This window comes from Populus trichocarpa, chromosome 6 (assembly GCF_000002775.5).
Source record: "Populus trichocarpa isolate Nisqually-1 chromosome 6, P.trichocarpa_v4.1, whole genome shotgun sequence".
Classification (NCBI taxonomy): Eukaryota; Viridiplantae; Streptophyta; class Magnoliopsida; order Malpighiales; family Salicaceae; genus Populus; species Populus trichocarpa.
Genome location: NC_037290.2, coordinates 4,916,730 through 4,936,085, shown reverse-complemented (window position 1 = coordinate 4,936,085; position 19,356 = coordinate 4,916,730). Strand labels below are relative to the sequence as shown.

General features: G+C 33.2%; 2 protein-coding genes and 1 long non-coding RNA gene across 4 annotated transcripts; all 3 read left to right on the top strand.

Moving 5' to 3' along the window:
• Positions 1–2,693: 2,693 nt before the first annotated feature.
• LOC7485466 (umecyanin) lies at positions 2,694–3,762 on the top strand. Its single transcript, XM_002308941.4, has 2 exons — positions 2,694–2,951; positions 3,292–3,762. The coding sequence occupies exons 1-2, from the start codon at positions 2,780–2,782 to the stop codon at positions 3,609–3,611; spliced, it is 492 nt and encodes a 163-aa protein (XP_002308977.2). The 5' UTR covers positions 2,694–2,779; the 3' UTR covers positions 3,612–3,762.
• A 7,742-nt stretch (positions 3,763–11,504) lies between these two features.
• On the top strand, positions 11,505–12,641 carry LOC7474724 (cucumber peeling cupredoxin). 2 transcript variants are annotated; one of them, XM_052453539.1, is made up of 3 exons: positions 11,505–11,774; positions 11,899–12,387; positions 12,442–12,641. In XM_052453539.1, exons 1-3 carry the CDS (start codon positions 11,591–11,593, stop codon positions 12,534–12,536), a joined length of 768 nt encoding a protein of 255 aa, XP_052309499.1. In that variant the 5' UTR covers positions 11,505–11,590; the 3' UTR covers positions 12,537–12,641. The 2 variants fall into 2 exon arrangements, with proteins under 2 accessions (XP_052309499.1, XP_024459057.1); XM_024603289.2 differs by having other exon boundaries at positions 11,899–12,641.
• A 4,317-nt stretch (positions 12,642–16,958) lies between these two features.
• On the top strand, positions 16,959–19,206 carry LOC18099931 (uncharacterized). Its single transcript, XR_002982626.2, has 2 exons — positions 16,959–17,568; positions 18,656–19,206. It is a non-coding gene; the product is annotated as an uncharacterized LOC18099931 (long non-coding RNA).
• The last annotated feature ends 150 nt before the right edge of the window (positions 19,207–19,356 follow it).

Sequence of the window (19,356 nt, the reverse complement as noted above, 5' to 3'; positions counted from 1 at the left end):
TCCCAGCCCTTTGGATTTTTCTCTCTTTGGGGTGACATCATTTTGGGCTTCTATTGGGTCATCCATACATAAGTAAATCTTACACACCGATTGATTAAATGAGAAAGAAATTAAAAAAATATATATTTAATTTTATAAATTATTTCTAATAAAATAAATAACTTAAAAGAATAAAAATTAAATCTAACATATAAAAAAATTAAAAGGAGATGAAAATGAAATAAAAATCAATTTCATAAATTATTTCATTATAAAATAAATAACATTCAAAATAATTTGGACCAAATATGATAGATAAAAAAATTTAATTAAAAAAGATAACAGAAAAAAAATAACAATAACAAGAATAATGATCAAAGTTGGTATAAAAATCAAATTTTAAGAGATGAAATAAAAAAAATTCAAAATAATATATATATATATATATATATATATATAAAATAAGATTAAAAAATAAACTCGATATGATTAACAAATAACAAGATATTTTTGAGTTTTTTTATAATTTTTAAAAATTGTTTTCTGCTTAAAATAAAAAAAAATACTTTTCTAAAAACCAAATCAAATTTATTTTAACCAAATTTTTTTTATTGATTAATTTTTTTAATAGTAAACAAACAAATAAAAAATAAATGAGTTCTTAAAATGAAATTAAATTTTATTTGGGCAACCAAAAATATAATAACACCACTATTTTCTTATATTTCAGTTTTTTTTTCCATGTAAACATATCAGTCACATCTAAATTTATATATATAAAAAGGTCCTTTTCATATTCTTAATACATTCAAATTCAAAATAATAACATATGAATAAATTAACCAACCTTCCACTTGACCCAGTATATACAAATATCATTCACGCGTTTTCAATTTCATTACAAGACAACATTTCATAGCTACAGCTGACATTCCTGACAAATGCAAGAGCACATGACTTTACCAACTACTACATTTTATCCCTTTTTCTTCTTCTTTAGTTGCCAAGATGGAAATACGTGCCAAAGCCAGTGTAGTTTCTTCAGAATATACATGCAGGCACATCATATAATTTTCTACTAGGTATTTAACATTTACCTTACCGCGGATAGAATAATTTTTGTCAGTAAAAAAATAAATATACAGGTTTTTTTAATATATTTTTAGATAAAAAAATTCTTAATCATAAATCAAAATGTCTAGACATTTAATTAATTCAATTGATATTTGATCAAAAAATAACTAAAATTAAGATGTTTAATCTTGCAACACGAATTATGCACTCAGTCATGTTTAATAATTTTTTTAATATATTTTTTATTTAATCAAACGATTATCTGTGTCAATTAAAGGTAAAAACAATCATCAACGAAAGTGAATTGAATAAAATTATGAAGTTTAACTATAAAACAACTCAATGTTGAATGACGAAATATTTTTTTTAAAAATCAATCTAATGTTGAATGAATAAATTGAAAACAAATCAATTAAAAAAAATTTCAGAGTAAATTCAACAAAAAATGACAAATAAATAGAATCGAGATAACCTCGATTATTTTTAAAATTATTGAAAAACTCTATAGAAAGCAAATAAATAAAAATAATAATGTTCAACCTCCAATTGAATAAATATTAAAGTCTAAAACTAAACAAAACATGAGCTTAAGAAAATAAAAATAAAAACCAAGAAAACCTTGACGTATCTCCTAAACTTTGGTTAATCTTTAAAACTTATAATCTGTGAAACCCCATACCTAAGTTTAATTAAGAAGCTCAATTCCAAATCAATTTAATGATGAAGGATGGAATAAAAAAAAATTAATTTAAAAAAAATTATCAAAGTAAAGAAATAGCAATCAAAAGAATGTGGATCGAATTCGATAGGGAAAAAAACCTAAGGATGATGAAATTGTAAAAAAAAAATAATTTTTAAAATTATCTTAATCAAAACAAATAGAAATAAAAAAATAATGACCAAATTTGAAAGATGACAAAACTAAAGGGTGATGAAATTAAAAAGTAATTTTAATTTTATAAATTATTCAAAATAAAACAAATAATAATAAAAAAATAAAGACCAAATCCAAAGAAATTAAAAATTGAGGGACTGTTTTGAAATTTTAAAAGGACAAGTGTGGAAATCAAGGAGAAGATAAAAAATAAAATGAAAAAAGGTTGCCGCCACCAAAACAGACAGCTGTTGGCCACACACGCTGTTTCATCATATAAGGGATGCCGAACAAATTCAAACATCATTGTAGAAGACAGTGTTTAGTTATCGGACAGCTTCGCACATGTTGTCCAATGCATATGTTAACTATTTTTTAATAATATTTATATTTATTAAGTTGTAAAATTACCAAAAATCAACAAGATAATAATAATAAAAAATTAATCTAAGTGTAAATACAAAAATTACACCTGCACAACTTTCAAGTACATGCAAGTCATTTTACTGAAAACACCCATTTAGTAGTTCGGTATATGGTATCATCAAGTCATTTATCACGGTTTTACTTCTTGATGATGATGCCATTCAGCACCTACCCCCTTTTATATATATATATATATATATATATATATATATATAAAGATAGAAAAATTTCCTAGTCAATTTTGCAAGTTTCTCCCTCCAAATGGCACCAATCCATTGGCCAAAGGACCCACCTTTTCTAAAGACAATATTCCAACTCCCTCTATTTATAGATGAGAAGATAAGATAGGGAACCTCACCCACACAGAAAGATCATCAGAGAAGGGGTGACTTTACCTTTGAGAACACACACACTAGACTAACCACCATGAGAAGTCTCATTGTTTTTGTAGTTTTAGGAGCAGTATCACTATTGTTGCGTGGCTCAGAGGCAGTAGATCATGAGGTTGGAGACACCACCGGTTGGAAAAGTCCTTCTAGCACCTCTTTCTACTCTGACTGGGCTTCAGGCAAAACCTTCGCTCTTGGTGACACTTTAAGTAAGTTGGCTTACACATACAAAACACCGATATTTATGCTTAATTGTTTATCTCTAATACTTTCTGTTAAATCCTGCTTTGATCTTTGAAGGTTAAATCCAAGAATTATATGTTAATTAGCAGGTGAACTAGCATAACATGATATTTTTATGCATATAATTTCCTTAAGATAATCTTTTTTGGTCAATGCTCCGATATATATATTATACCTATTGAAATTGGTTTGAAGAAAAACGTAATCTCGATATTAAAACTAAATCAAGGGTACTTCAACTTCAATACTCTAATTTTCTCTCTCTGGGTTGCTTAAATTTAATTGGCAAAACCATTGCTTTGGCAGAATTCACATTCACTACAGGTGCACACGATGTGGCCACTGTCTCAAAGAGTGATTATGATAATTGCAACACAGGCAGTCAAAACAATCTTTTGACAACTGGACCAGCAACAATCACTCTCAATGTTACGGGTGATATGTACTTTCTTTGCACAATTGCTGGCCACTGCTCCGCGGGACAAAAATTAGCCATTACCGTAGCTGCAGGCAACACCACCTCACCAGGGACATCACCGCCGCCACCCTCAGCCGCCTCAAGTCTTGTTGCTACCTTTGCTTTGATGTTCGTGTCCATTGCCATTAGTTTGATGTATTGCTTTTAGCCCATCCTGTAGCAATAATTTTCTAGTGTTCTGTCATATTGCTTCTATGTACTTTCCACTCATTTGATGATATACTGATAGGCTTTTATCGCTTCTATGTACTTTATCACTCCTTTGTTCTTTATATATCAAATATTATTTGAAGTATTAATTTGGTGATTCCACTAAATATGATGCCACCCCATTATATTATTATAATAACCTGCAGACCTAACCATATCTCCATTTTCCACAAGTTGCCTTGTGGTGGCCTAATTTTCCTTTGAGTTTACTTTGAACCGTTAATTAATCAGGTACAGTGACCTCGTGGCAGCTTTTCACCGTTGGGCCACATCCTAACCTAAAAAATGAAAGAGGCACGAAGCTTCCTAGATTTTCCAACGATTTTTTTTCGAAAAGAGAGACATATATTAATTTAAAAGGATGGGTTTCAACAAAAGTTTATAACTTGCAGCAGGTTTGATCTGCAAATAAATACTAGTCAACGGGAGATTCAGCTCGTTTAATTGAATATATGTAGGCATTGAAAAACAAGGTATTTTCTATTACTGGAGTAAGAGGTTGAACTAAAACAAATGGAGATGAAATCGAATTATTTTTTTTGCAGCATTCTAGCGTATCGAGTTGAAGATTATAAGTTCTTGCCGAAGGTCTATATATAATTAATTTGGGCAACTCCCATGTCTGTCACATGGCTTGATTCGAAGGGGAATACAAAATTTAAGCTAATACTGGTGTGTCTATATATATAAAAGATTATAGATTGTGTTACTGAATTCAAAATATTTCATATTGTGCTATAACTAGCCAAGTTTTCTTGTGAAAGCAAATGAAAATGTGAACTCTCCTAGCGAGGAGAGATGAATCTTATTGACTAAATGCAGTCTTACTTCAAGAGATATTTTTGTTTTGTTTAATAAAAAACTTTTTATTTCCTTTCAGTTAATTAATTATCATGCAATGAAATTCCATGTTGACGTTAATTAAAACGTGGTGTGATTAAGAAAAGATGCTACTTATTTAATAGTTACTAGTTAGGCGTGTAGAACGGGATAGGTTAGCTAGCCCTAGCTAGCAAAATTGACAGAATCAAGGAAAGTGGATTAATGTAGACACACTTGTAACAATGTTGAACTTTCATGTTCTGTTCGTTTCTTACCAATTAAACGTCCCTCTTATTGTTGACCTTGAAAAAAGCATTAGTAAGCGAATTATGAAAAAAGACCATGTCTGTTGGAATGAGTCTATAGTGTAATAAAGTGCCACCATTTTTTCTATTTTTTACTCTCTCTTTCTTCCAAGTTTTAGTCTTTCTTAATTTTACCTTTGTGTTCTCATTCACTATAGACTAAAAATCATCAAAATTTTTTTAAAAGACTAATGCTTTTTAGTTATAAGTTTTTTTTTAATTTATTTTGTTAATATTAAATATTTTTTCCTATTAATTATCACACTCTCAGGACACGGATCTCAAGTTTGACAGGTTAACCTGATTTGGCAAGTTAACCCAGTTGATTCATATATTTTTTTCTTAATTAGGTTTTTTTTTTCCGATAGATTTTTTTGTTTTGTTTTTTTCTTTGTTTTTTATTTTTAATTAATCTTTTTTTTGTTTAATTTAGTACATTAATATTATTTTTTTCTATTTAGTTATCATACTCTCATGATACGGATCTCAAGTTTGACGGGTTAACCTGGTTTGACGAGTTAACCTAGTTGATTCAAATTTTTTTTTCTTTATTAGTTTTTTTCTTTGAATTTCATCTTTTAATATCGTAACTATAATTAAAAGAGGTCAACATTTCACTGTGGATTGCACTTTACAAATCCACAGTGAAAGGCAGATGCCTTTTAGTTATAGGTTTTTTTTTTCCTTGCTTTTTTTCTTTTTAATTAATTTTTTTGTTTAATTTAGTTTATTAATATTAATTTTATTTATATTTAGTTATCACACTCTCATGACACGGATCTCAGGTTCGGCGGGTTAACCTGGTTGATTCAGATTTTTTCTTCCAATTTTATTTTTTAATATCAATTTGATTGAGAATTAAACTTCATGATTTGTTTTGTTTACTTTTTATTATATTATCGTGATCTTATGAGGGGATTTTACTGTACCCCTCGCAAAATACTATTCATTAGAATAGTTCTTTGCTTTGTTGTTTTTTTTTTGTTTTTTCCTTTTCAATTAATCTTCTTTTTGTTTAATTTCATTATGTAATATTAATTTATTTTCTATTTAATTATCACACTTTCATGACACGGCCTTGCAACCAAACCCACATTAAAGGCTCTTGGGTCTGGTATTGTAGTCAGACCTAAGACTCTTGGGCCTGGCGTTACAAGTAGACCCACTTAAACTTGAGTCATGCAAGTTTAATATTATTATTAATATTAAAAATATTATTATTTGTATTATAAATATTATTATTGGTGTCGCGGGGCGACGTAGTCTGGCGACGGTGGAGGCTCGTTGTCGTGTCTCCTGTGTGAGGTTTTGTGTGTTGGGAAAGGTTTTTGAATTTAATCATAAAATTATGATTAATTTTTAGGAGTCGCCACCTAGTATTATGGTTATTAGGAACCTATGGTCTGCGAGAGTCTGGGTAATGGACTAGTTGTGTAAGGGGAAGACGCATCACCCTCAGTGCACCCTACCTAAGGTAAGTTGCATTGTTGTTTGATTGTTTTTTCTCAGTCGAGTTTCTATTCGTTGGTCTTTTCTAAAGCTCAAAGCAGATCTATCTTCATAAGAGAGTCTCTATCTTATTGGGTTAAATCCTAACCATTCTAAAGTCTGAATTTTTGCATTGCATCTATTTACACCTTGTATCTTTAATACTTGAGGGTGTACTTTATCGTATAATTTTACACCCCACAAATATTAAAGTCTACATCTAGATCCTAAAAAAGGGATTGGGAAAAGATTTTTGACATGTTGGCCAAATTCTAATGGATAATCATAAACTGGTTACGATATCCATTTTTTTTATTTTCAAAACATGAGAAAGATGCAATCTTTTAATGAAAATATGATTGGAAAATTTTTAAAATTTGACCGTATGCATGAAAAAAAAAATAATTTTGTTTTTTGAAAAAGGAAATTGATTTTAAAAAAATTTGAGATTTTTTTTTGAAAATGTTTTGAATTTTTTTTTGAAATATTTCGGAGAAAACCAGGTATTTTAATACCGGACTTGTATCTTACAATGTAAGTATACAATCCAATATTAAGCAAAATTGGTAGAAAAACATTTGAGAAAATCACAAATATTTTAAAATGCCCCTTGAAATGTTTTTGGAATTTTTGTTTTTTTAAATATAATAATAATATATAATATATTATTACTATATTACAACATATGTGGACTGGGCCGGCCCCGATAGCTGGGCCGAGCTCAGTCCAAAAAAGGAGGGGCCAATATCGGCCCAAAACGGTTGGGCCGAACTTGGCCCACCAGATTCTTCTTCTTTTAATTTTAGGGATGGGCTGGACCCGACCCAGCCAATTGGGATGGGCTAAGGCAGGTCCAGCCCAGAGTAACTTAGTCACTGGCATAACCCAGTGACTAAGTTGCACTAAGGGTGCAACGTGAATTATAATTCACGTTGCATTGTAGTGGTAAAGGAGAAGGGAGGTAGAAGAAGAAAAGAAGAGGGAGGCTTACCTGGCGTTGAGGGAGCTGGCGGCTTGACTGGTGGCGCACGGTGCAACTGGAGGTGGTGAGGCCGGCGGCTCACTTTGGTCGCAACTGGAAGAAGAAGGAACAAAGTCCTGCAAAAGAGAAGGGAAGCTCACGGCTGGAACTGTTGGAGTGGCTGAGGAAAGAGCTGTTGTCCTGGCTGCCTTTGGGAAGGATAAAAGCTTCTGGGCAAGGTGGTTGCTGCTGCTGATGCTGCTGCCTGGGTCAGGGTGGCAGAGAAGAAGATTTTTACAGAGGAGAGAGAGAAGTGGTGCAACAACCACGTGTGATGGTTTGATGGCTACTTGAGGTGGGGACGATGGTGAGAAGACATGTGATGATGGTGGTGGTGGCTGAAGGCCACGGTGGAGAGAGAAAGAAGAGAAAGGACCGTTTGCAGGAAAACAGTGCAGGGAAGGCTGGTTTTTGGCCAACTTTGCATTTTATTTTCTTCTCCCTCAGGTCATCAACGGAGCCTCTATTTATAGGCAGTAGAAGAGGGTAATCTCGTCTACACCGGGGTAAAATTTTGGCCCTTGATTTGGTTGGTAATGATCCCAACCGTTGGTTCAAAGTAGCCTTCCTGAGTTGTCAAATCTGCAGGAAAAGGCTGCCTGAGTTGATCTCTTCACGCCGTCACCGTTCTGTCATTCATCCTGAAACGTTCACATAGGGTTGTAGAGGAATTGCAGGGGATCCGTTTCGTGCAAATTTTGTTCGATTTGATGGAGAAATCAAGCATTTAATGTACCTGCAAAGTAGGTTCCCACGCTGTTTCTTTCGGGTAAAACGGGGAAGACAATGAACAGGGACCAGACGACCCTTTTTTTTTTCTTTCAAAACGGCACAGTTTTGGATTGAAGTAGAGATTTTTACTGAATTTCAATTGAGTCCTCCAGCTTTCAATTGAACCCCTAATTGATCATAAACTTTTGATTTAATGCAATTAAGCCCCCAATGAACTTTAATTGGAACCCCGAAGTTACGCGCCTTTTACAATATGATCCTTGGTCTCGGATTTTATCAATTTAACCCCTAATTGACCATCGAACTTTCAATTTCTTCAATTTCACCCCCAGTTTTTGTGAATTAAGCTCCTCAATTTTGGCGCCTTTTGCAGATTGGTCCTTGACTTTGAATTTCTTCAATTTAGCCCCTAATTGACCCCAAAACTTCAATTTTCTTGCAATTTGGCCCCTAATTTCAATCAATTAACTTGGTAAAAATTAAATTTGGTCTCTTAAAATTTCAATCTTTTCAATTAAGCCCAAATTAGGCTCTCAAACTTAATGTTTCACCAATTAAGCCCCAAATAAAATTAATTTGACCCATTTAAAGTATAATTAAGTTCTTGCACTTAATTAAATCCTTCAATTGGACCCAAATTAATTCTTAAACATAATTAAAATTTAATTTGGCCCATGATTAAATCAAATTGGCCCATTAAAAATTTAATTATGTCAATGGACTTAATTTTTATGCAAATTCGTCCAATAATAATTTAATTTGACCTTGAATTTGCATTTTGTCTCCATTTTTGGGCATAATGGGGTACAATTAGGCCTTGAATTTCCTTCAAAAATTACAGCTTGATTTTTTTCTATTTTTGTAGTCTTTCTTGATCTGCTTTCTCCATATTGCCAGCCTTTATTTTATTTTTTGATTTTTATTTTGAAAAAAAAGTGAATTTTGGGGAATAACCCAGAATTGGGTTATGAAAGTTGCCCCCCTCTTTACAATGCTTGCGATAGAAAGTCTCATAAGAGACTTTAGATAGTAAGCATTGTAAAGAAGAAAAAAAAAGAATGAGAGATGATGGACTCGTCATATTGAGAAATGATGAATCCTTACGACAGTATTTGAAGTGAGGGCTAGAAAGCGCACTCAGAGGAGAGACTAAAAGGTTTTAAAAAAAGCTCGATGACACACTCAAAAGGAGGCAGGGTTAGAAAACACACTACCCAAGGTGATCAAGGGCTCTAAGACGCACTCAAAATGAGGTAGGGTTAGAAAATACACTACTCAAGGTGGTCGAGGGCTCTAAGGCACACTCGAAAGGAAAGGAAGAAAGGGCTATAAAGCGCATTAGCTGAGATGGTTGAGGGTTCGAAGACGCATTCAAATGGAAAGAGGTAGGGCTATAAAGCGCATTAGTTGAGATAGTTAAGGGTTCGAAAACGCACTCAAATGGAAGGAGGTAGGAATGGAAAGAGGTAGGACTATAAAGCGCATTAATTGAGATAGTTGAGGGTTCAAAGATGCACTCAAATGGAAGGAAGTAGGGCTATAAAGCGCATTAATTGAGATAGTTGAGAGTTCGAAGACGCACTCAAATGGAAGGAGGTAGGGCTAGGAAACGCACCACCTGAGAGATTATAGCTAAAAAGGTGCATATAAAAGGGAGATGAGGCTATAAAGCGCAACATCAAGAGCTGAGGGATTAGGGGCCCACTTGAAAAGAGGTAATGCATTATGATAATGGGACACTAATCTGCTAAAGGTGACAATAATGCATCATGATCAAGATGCATGTATACTATATTTGTTTTATTTTTTATGATTGAGAATTTGCTTCGTTATTTTTTCATTTTTGTCTTCTATAGGTTAATCTCGGTATCATAACTCAGGTTACTAGTTTCAAATATTAGCCCAATTCAAGTTTGGTTTTTGTGAAGAATCAGTCTCTCACCATCCAAATACCCATTTTAGAAGTCATCAGAGCGTATAGAAATTTTTCACATGTTATATCCTATACAAATCACTTTATTGGTTAGCCTCTCAGTTAGAAGGATATTCTTTTTGTCACCTGCCATCATTTTCATTTTATTGCTTAAGCTAGAGTCTATTGTTATTTCTTTTTCTCTTTAAATTTACTCTTGTATTTTTTTTCCCACTTTAGATTATTTCTTTTTCTCTCCATTTTACTAACTTAATCTATGGAGGATTCCCTAACTATATAGGGGACTTGTTTGCAGGAGAATATACATAATAACCAAGAGTGGATACCTCAATCTAACAATTTAGCCTAAATATCTCCATAAGCAGTTGTGAGAAGCCCAAATCCATTTGAAATCTCAACATCTTTATCATGTGGGAACACTTATGTAAAAAAGAGAGAGATAGAAAAGAAAGAAGAAGAAGAAGAGAGAAAGATGAGTACAGATAGAGAAGCAAGCAGCAATAAAGGTTGTAAGGAGTACATGGAACTGGATGTGTGAAATGAGATTATGGAAGAAAGCTCCATTCTTTTTTGGGGTTTTCTAGAAGGAATTATGCAAGATAGCTAATTTCAGGTTAAGAAGAACAAAGTAGTCAATATCACAGATCTTTAAGGTTATTGAAATAAAGGCAATGTATGGTCCTTTCAACTGTAGGCCATTAGTTAAAATGCCAGATAGCTTTAAGAAAAAATTTAGAAAAATGGCATGGGCTTTTGGAAAGAAGAATCATAAAGAATGGCTTCCGCCCATATCATACGCTACGATACAGGCACTTTATTCCAAGTTCAAAATCTAATTCCTCATGCTTAATTCTTCTGATTAAGCAAATGCAGATGCACCAAAAATAAATAAATAAAACTTCTGGTTATACTCAAACGAATATGATAACAAAAAACATTAACTATATATATAAATATTATTAATTTTTAAGATCTGTTTGATATTATGTATAATCAAGTAAAGTTAATTTGAAAAAAAACATAAAATTGACATTAACTATATCACCAAACACACTTATTTCTCAATTTGTCTACCAACTAAATCACATCAAAGGCAACATCTGCAATTAAGGACTTTGTATAATTAGCATAGTAGAACTCATTTTGTCTACACCTTCATATCCACAAAAGTCTTCCCTTGAAACTCTCCAACTTCAGATGCCTCCACCTGTCTTTCCTTGTCTCCATGGAACTTCTATTGCACCAAACTCTTCCCACGTTATGGCCCATACAATTTAATTTATTCATTTTTCCCTTAATGGGTTTGCTCTAATTCACATTACAACCAGAATCATGGACTAGTCAACGGTACCGAAGTCACATTTGGCGAGTTCTTACGCGGTAAAATCTCAAGGATTTCTGACAAGTCCCACTTCAACAAACCCGCCCTTGATCGAAGGTAAGGAATCGCACACGTGTTTTCCATCCAATGGCCCAAAATTACTCACACTTTCAAGGCAAGACCTGGGCTCTCCCTATAAATAGGGAATAGGAGGCACATTAACATATTCAGACACTCCGCTCGTAGTACAACAAGGAAAAACAGGATCCACTTAAACAGAAAAAACAGATTGTCGATGGCAAGAGGACTCAACATGGCATTCCTTGCAGCAATTGCTATAGCTGCTTTGGTACAAACCTCAGTGGCGCAAACAACCCATACGGTGGGTGACACCACAGGTTGGGCCATTCCTACTGGTGATCCTGCTTTCTACTCATCATGGGCTGCAAACCAAACCTTCAATGTTGGTGAAATTCTAGGTAACACCACAACCCTAATTAACCTATGCTTTTTTTTTTTTATTATTATTATATAAATCAGAGCGAACAATATGAGACTGGATTTTTTTCAAATATTAATATTTTCTTTTTGATTTTTTTTCAGTGTTTAATTTTATGGCCAACGCACATGATGTTGCCAAGGTGACAAAGGCAGATTATGATGCTTGCACCACAAGCAGTCCCATTTCTTTGGTAGAAACCAGCCCAGCAAGAATCAACCTTGACGCTTCAGGAGAGCACTATTTCATTTGCAATTTTACTGGCCATTGCTCTGCTGGTCAAAAGATGATGATCAATGTTAGTGCTGCATCTTCTTCTCCTTCTCCAGCTCCTCAGACATCTTCTCCTGCTCCTCAACCTTCTACTCCAACTCCTCAGACATCTTCTCCTGCTCCTCAACCTTCTACTCCAACTCCTCAACCTTCTCCTTCTCCTCAACCTAGCACTCCTGCTCCTCAACCTAGCACTCCTGCTCCTCAACCTTCTACTCCTGCTCCTCAACCTAGCACTCCTACTCCAGCTTCTGGTCCATCACCACCTGCACCTACCCCAGCTTCTGGTTCACCACCCTCACCACCAACTGCCACACCACCTACACCTGCCCCAGCTTCTGGTTCACCACCCTCACCACCAACTGCCACACCACCTAGTACTGTTGCTCCACCAAACTCTGCCAGATCTCTTGGTTTCGCTGGCTTTACCACTTTCTTGTCCATTTTTGTAGTTTTTTTGTGCTATTAGATTACATGTGGTTGAGAGTTTGATTAGTGTGATTCATTTTTATGTGAGGTTCTTGTTATACAGATTTTTTTTTTACATACAATAAAGCTCCTTTTTTTTCCTTTACATTTTCAGTTAATCTGGCACTGGTACAATGTAATATTTACAATTTTGCTAAATTTAAGAATTTATTCATCATTTGCATATACTATAATTTCTTTAGAGAAATTATACATTTTATTTAAAATACGAGAAGGGGAATAAGAATATAATGTCAATTTGTCAAATATTTCACTATCAGCTTTTACTTTGGTCCAAAAGCTGGATTACACAAGAAAAACGACAATGAAAAGATGAAAATGAAAAAACTTGGAATTATTCAAAGATCATGTAATGTTCATATCTCCTTTTTCTTCTTCCTTGGTGTCTGACTGTCTGTAATTAATTGGTTTGAACAAAAAAAAAAGGGTAATTTTGTGGACTTCTACATATGGTCGGTCAGCTAACATGTGGAGGTTTTTCCTGCACAGAAAGGGAAAATCTTGTCCAATTAATCAAGTTACCCTAGACTAATGATTAGGGCATTAGCATATTGTTTTTTCTAGAATTTTCATTTCATTAGATGGAATGATCACGTTTTCAATTCATCTTTTATGTGTTAAGTTTGATTCCACTATTCAAGTATTCTCAAATAAGGTTTTGTACTTTAAAAATAAGTTCTTTTCTGGTTAAATTTTAGATTATTTTTGGATCATAATAAAAAGTGAATCCAATATTAAATCATAGCTAATTGACATTTCATTATTTTTAATAGTCAATTATGATCAATATACAAGTAAAAGATTAGAGGTTTTTTTTTTAGGTGCTTCATTGTTCATATAAATAGTGAAGCTCTTTCCTATTTTTTATTTTTATTTTCATCATTTTTTTTATTTCATCCTCGTGTTTTTTATTTATTTAATCCTTTTGTGACCTAATTCTATGAGATAAAATCTTGAATTTAGTCATAAGATAAAATTAAAAGATAAAGGGCCACAATGCATAGCAAAAAAAAAAAAAAAATGCTTGGTCAATCTCGAAGTTTTTTGAATTTTTATTTTGATACAAAAGTTTCTTTTGATTCCATCCATAAATCTAATCTCCTCCCTAGAAGTTCTAGTCTAAATAAGAATGCTAGTTCTTATTATTCATATTTCTTGATATGAATATACCATACCAATTCGCTACGTATGAAGGATGAGATTCCATAAATACAGAGCAATTCTAATAGATTTATTAGATGATCTCATTGGTGTGCATCCAATTAGAATTGAACCTATGAATTCGCTAATTATAATTTGGGTGCTTTTGCTATTCAACCATGGATGCTTAGCAGAGATTCTCGTATATGATGAATAACTAAATTCCTATTGAAAAGAAATCTTCATGATAAATCAATACAATTTAAATTTAGGAGGAGTCAATGAAAAGAAATCAATTCAAATCCTAGTTTTTAATTTATGAGAGATATTGAAAGAGATCAAGAATTCTCATTATTTCTTATATTCATGGTGTTGCATGTGTGCGGCGTCGCAGCGATCGTCCAATCTTATAAAGTATATATCTGGCAAATATAGACAGACAAGGAATCCTTATCTTTTAGCATTGAAAAAAGAAATGGGAGTCGCCACCTAGTATTTTGGTTACTAGGAACCCTAATTGGTCTTAGAGATCGGGCACGAGGACTGGTTGCGTAAAGGAAAAGTATTAGCACCCCAAATACACCCTACCTAAGATAAGTTGCATTGTTTAATTGTCTGACAAAAAGCTAAGGTCTTGTCGTATTTTCTAATTGTTGGTTTATCTATGGTTTAAGAAAAGTTCTCATCGGTAAGGAGATTTTTATCTCATCGAGTAAAACCTAACCATTCTATGTCAACCAAAGAAACTAATTTTAATATTAGGAGTGCATCTTATGTGTAACTTTGTAATCCCAGATATTAAAAGAAAACAAAATAATTTTTTTGGAATTTTTGAAATGTTGGCCTCGTGCTCATGACTTTAATAAACTGGTTATTAAAGCCAAAATGCATGCTAAAACATATTTTGGATTTTTGTTGTATGAAAATACGATATGATTTTTTTTTAGACTTGGTCGTATGCATGAAAACAAGATTTTTTTTTTAATTTTTATTTTTTCAACATTTCAGAGAAAACCAGGTGTTTTAATACCAGATTTGTATCTTTACGGTATAAAAATACAAACCAATATTGTGCAAAATTGATAGAAAAATACACAGGAAAATAAAAAAATTGAAAAGATTTTTTGGAATTTTAAAAAATTTTTGGACCGGGCCAGCACTATCTGGCCTAGAAAACTAAAACAAACAGTGGAGAGACTCTGCACTGTTCATGCAGAACAGTGGACCAGCCTGGAGATGATAAAGAAGAAGAGGAGGAAGAGGAAGAAGCAGACCTGCGGCCTTTGACGGTGACACTGGTGATGGCGAAGAGGAAGAATGAAGGTGGCATTGCGATGGTGGCTGGGAGATGATTCCAGGCAGCGATCCTTCTTCTTCTTCTCCCGTCTATCTCTCTGTGTTTCTATTTTTTTTTCTTTCCCTCATTTCTGTCTCTGTTTCTCTCTTCCTTCTCTCTTTCTTTCTCTCCTTTGTTTTTTTTTCAACTCTCAAAACAATCGTTCTCCCTGATTCTCTTAAGTCTTCCCGGTTTTCTTCTTAAAATTTCCTTTTGTTTTTTTTTTTCACTAAAAAACTCTCCTTTCCAACTCACCCCGTATGTTTTTTCTGTTCGTTTCTTTTCAAAAATCCTTCCCCCTCTTTTTTGTGTTTCCCCCCTCTGTATTTATAGGTGCACGAAGAGAGGGGCACCTTACCCCTGTCATGGCACAGGGTAAGGTGGCTACCATGCCTATGTCTTGGCACAGGGTAGGATGGCTGGGCATGGCTGCATTAATCATGGCAGGGTATGACATATGGCTTGTGTCAGGGAAAGAAAAGGGAGAAGACAGGAAAAGATTTTCAAAATCTTTCTTTTTCCTTGCCTCTACACACGTAGGGGAAGGAGATGAACAGTGTCGTTAAAAAACAACACAATTTCTTTCTTTTTTTAACAGTGTAATGAAATGAATTTGGGAATAACCCAAAAATGGGTTATGACACATGGATCCAATTCAATTTAATGGGATCTTTCATTCATATTTTTTTCCATCAAGAATATTTTATAAAACTCTTGGACTCCTGAATTTGGAGTATCTTATTTTCACGCAATTCACAGGGTCAACAAGTAATTGATATATCATGATCAAGGGTATTAGTACTATTTATAGTAGTGGTCATTATATCATATTAACAATCGAAAGATGGTCAAAATATAAAAAAAATCTTTATTTGACAAGGCTTCTTCTTATACATATGAATTCCATTGGACTTAGAAATTATAAATTGGAAAAATCCCTTGGGTCTTCCAATATCAATAGGTTGCTTGTTTTGCTTATGTATCTCCCAAAAGGATAAAAGATTTCTGAGAGTCGTTTTCTAGATTCAAAAGAGAGTATTTGGATTCACCCAACAACTGAAAAGGTATCATGTTTAAATCTAGTTAGGGTTCGTGATGCTGAAGGAACTGGATCATAAAAGAATAGGATTCTAGTTGTAAGATATCTAATGAAACCGTTCTTGAAATTGAGATCTCATTCAGAGAGAAATATATCAGATATCTAGAGTTTTTTTTGGATATTATATTGATGGCTCGTTCTATTTACATTAATAGGTATGCATGAAACTAATACCCGTTCTCTTTACATTAATAGGCTGATAGATAAAATGATTTGTAACATATTCTTACGAAGTATTCTTGATGCTAACAAATTGATACAGACTAAAGTGAATTTTGTACAAAATTAGGTTTTGTACCAAAATTAAATTAGAAAAAAAAGAGATTGAAAAGGTATCAATTTGTAAATTGGAGGACTAAAGTGAATTTTTACATCAACTTCGAATAGACCAATGATTTTTGGCTCCATTTTACTTTAATCATCTTCCTTTCAATTTGTTCTCTGATCAATAAATAGGAAGTAATTGGCTATCAATTTTGAAATTAAAGGACTCAATTAAAAAAAAAAGGTTTAAGAATCAAAATAATAATAAAAATTATTGTGAATGATATTTTACATTGATGCAAACCACCTTTTTATTTTAGTTTTTTCTTTATATTGAATCATGGTTGGGCTATCACCGGATCTTTCCGGTATCTAAGGGATGACCCAATGTTTGAGTGATGTGGTACAATTCAGCATATATATATATATATATACACACACTTAAATCCCCCGTGGGAATTGTTTGAATTGATTTTGTTTTTTTGGACAAGGCCCAATAGGCCATTTAGTTTCATTGTTTTTTGTTTCTTTTTTTGTTTTTCCTTTTCTGTATGGATTTGGAATTGAAATAACAATGCAAGTTGCATTTTGTAGATCTTATCCCTTAATTCACATTTCTTACTGAAAATTACAGGATAATTACTTGGAAGGTTTTGGCTTATATGCAAGTGTTTTTGGCCATGCATATATGTCCCTTGCCAAGTTTTGCACGCTGTAGCAGATAATCAAGAGGGTCAAATTTATAGATGCTAGCTGAACTACTGCGTTCAATCGTCAATGAGTTATGTTTTACGTACTTATTATCCAATTGCTCTAAGAAAGTGAGGACCATAAGCGGTATGTGGTGGACAAGCCTTTGCCAGATTTTGCCTGATTGTCATCTTATTATCAATCCCTAACTGTCACATATAGTATATAGTTATCTCCCCCTCCACATAAAGAAGAGAGAGCACTGTCTGCTTTTGCCTCCAGGGTCGATCTGTTGAACACAGAATATGGCTATTAGGATAGACAGGATCGTGTTCTTGATCATTGCTGTGGCTTTACTAGAGGGAGCAACCTCAGAAACAAAATACAAAGTTGGAGATGATTATGATTGAAGAGTTCCTCATAATAAATCTTACTATGAGAACTGGGTTGGTGGTAAGAAATTTGAGGTTGGAGATTCATTAGGTAAGCATATATATGATTCTTTTAATTTTCTTTGGACACTAAATTAGTTTATTTATCTAGGAACTAGTTCAACATTAGTTTTATCGAGCTTGATTAATCGTGTCATGTCCTCATTAACTAGCTAGGGAAACGGTGATAGCTCATCAATGATTATGAAACATATAGAGTATTCAGAAATGTATGGATGGAAAAATTATTGAATTAATCTTACATATTTTCTATGCTCTATTATATGCGCCTTCATACTATATATATGCAACTTACCTTTTGTTTCTCTTCTTCAACTGGGTTTCCAAGTTGATGCTAGTAAATTAAGTCATTGGCTTAATTATAACAAAATATTTATTTTGCGTGCTCTATGTCTGTTGTAAATTGTATAAAGTGGAATCAAAGATAAGCTTTGTGCTTTTTCAAAAGGTAAAAGAGAGAAGAAATTGTCTACCGAACATCAGTGCTGGAGAATTTTCTCTCCATTCTTAGAATTAGATAACTCCCATACTTTTTTTTTTTTCTAGTTCATCAGGACCACCTGAAGGGACAGATTGAAAAGGTGGTCCGGGTGGTCCTGGCCCTCTAAAGGTTGAAAAAAAAATCAAAATCCTACCTAGAACTTGTAAAAATTAAAATGTCGTAAATAACTTGCAAAATGATTCTTTCAAAATTGAAATTATACTTTCTGACCCTTCCACTTTACTAAATCTGAATTCGTCCCTAGCCACCTCTTCTAACTTCCCTTGTGACTCTCGTTTATTCTTATACCATAAGCTTGAAGGGAGACAAAATATCATTTTTTTAGCTGAATTCCGGGCCATGACCCGTCCTTTGAAATTATGGAATATCATATAGTATGAATCAAAGATGTAGAGAAATTGAAAGATTAATACATAATCTATTGTTGGAAAAAAAATAAAAATAAAATCTCTTGGCATGCCCTTTCATGTTTGACTTTGGTCACACAATTAATATTTCAAAAAATTAATCAAAGTTACAAATTAAGTCAACTTATTGCAATTAATCAGTATATATAACTTTTGATATTTGCTTAGTAGCAAATTAAGTTCTAACTCTTTCTTTTTCAACGCCTCAGAATTCATCTGGTCGATAGTCCCACATAATGTCTTGGAGGTAACCACAAAGACCGAGTACGATTCCTGTGTTAAAACAAATGGAACACCTGAAGACACCAGTCCTGCAACCTTTGATTTAACAAAAAATGGAACATATTACTATATTTGCACCATTGGATCACACTGTGATTCGGGTCAGAAGGTTACCATTGTTGTTGGAAATGGAAGCTCAAGCTCTCCTCCAATATCTATGCCAAATAATCATGCTGCCTTATCTGCAGTTCTATCCACCATTACCATTGTTGCTGCCAGTCTAGTTCATCTTTGTTCTTTCTTGTTGTACTAACAATATTGGTGGTTGGTGTCTAGTTTAATTATCCATCTTAATTAGTCTTTTCCGTTATGTTTACTGAATTTGGATTTATAGCTAGAATAAGTGCAAGGTTTGTACTATTTATTAGCTATCCAGTTTCAGAGCATTTTCATTGTATGAGGCATGTTTCGAAGTAGTGTAATAACTTATTTTGTAAAATTATATTAATATTAATAAGACGTGTTGTAATATTTTTTTTATAAATAATATCGTTCTTAATCTGGCTTGCCAGATTAGAGTTTCTTGCGCGATTAACTACTTTTTGGTTCATTGAAAGATCTTAAAGATCGTAAACTATAAAATAGAGATAATTATCCCTCCTCGTATTATAAACAAGTGTTTTGGCTC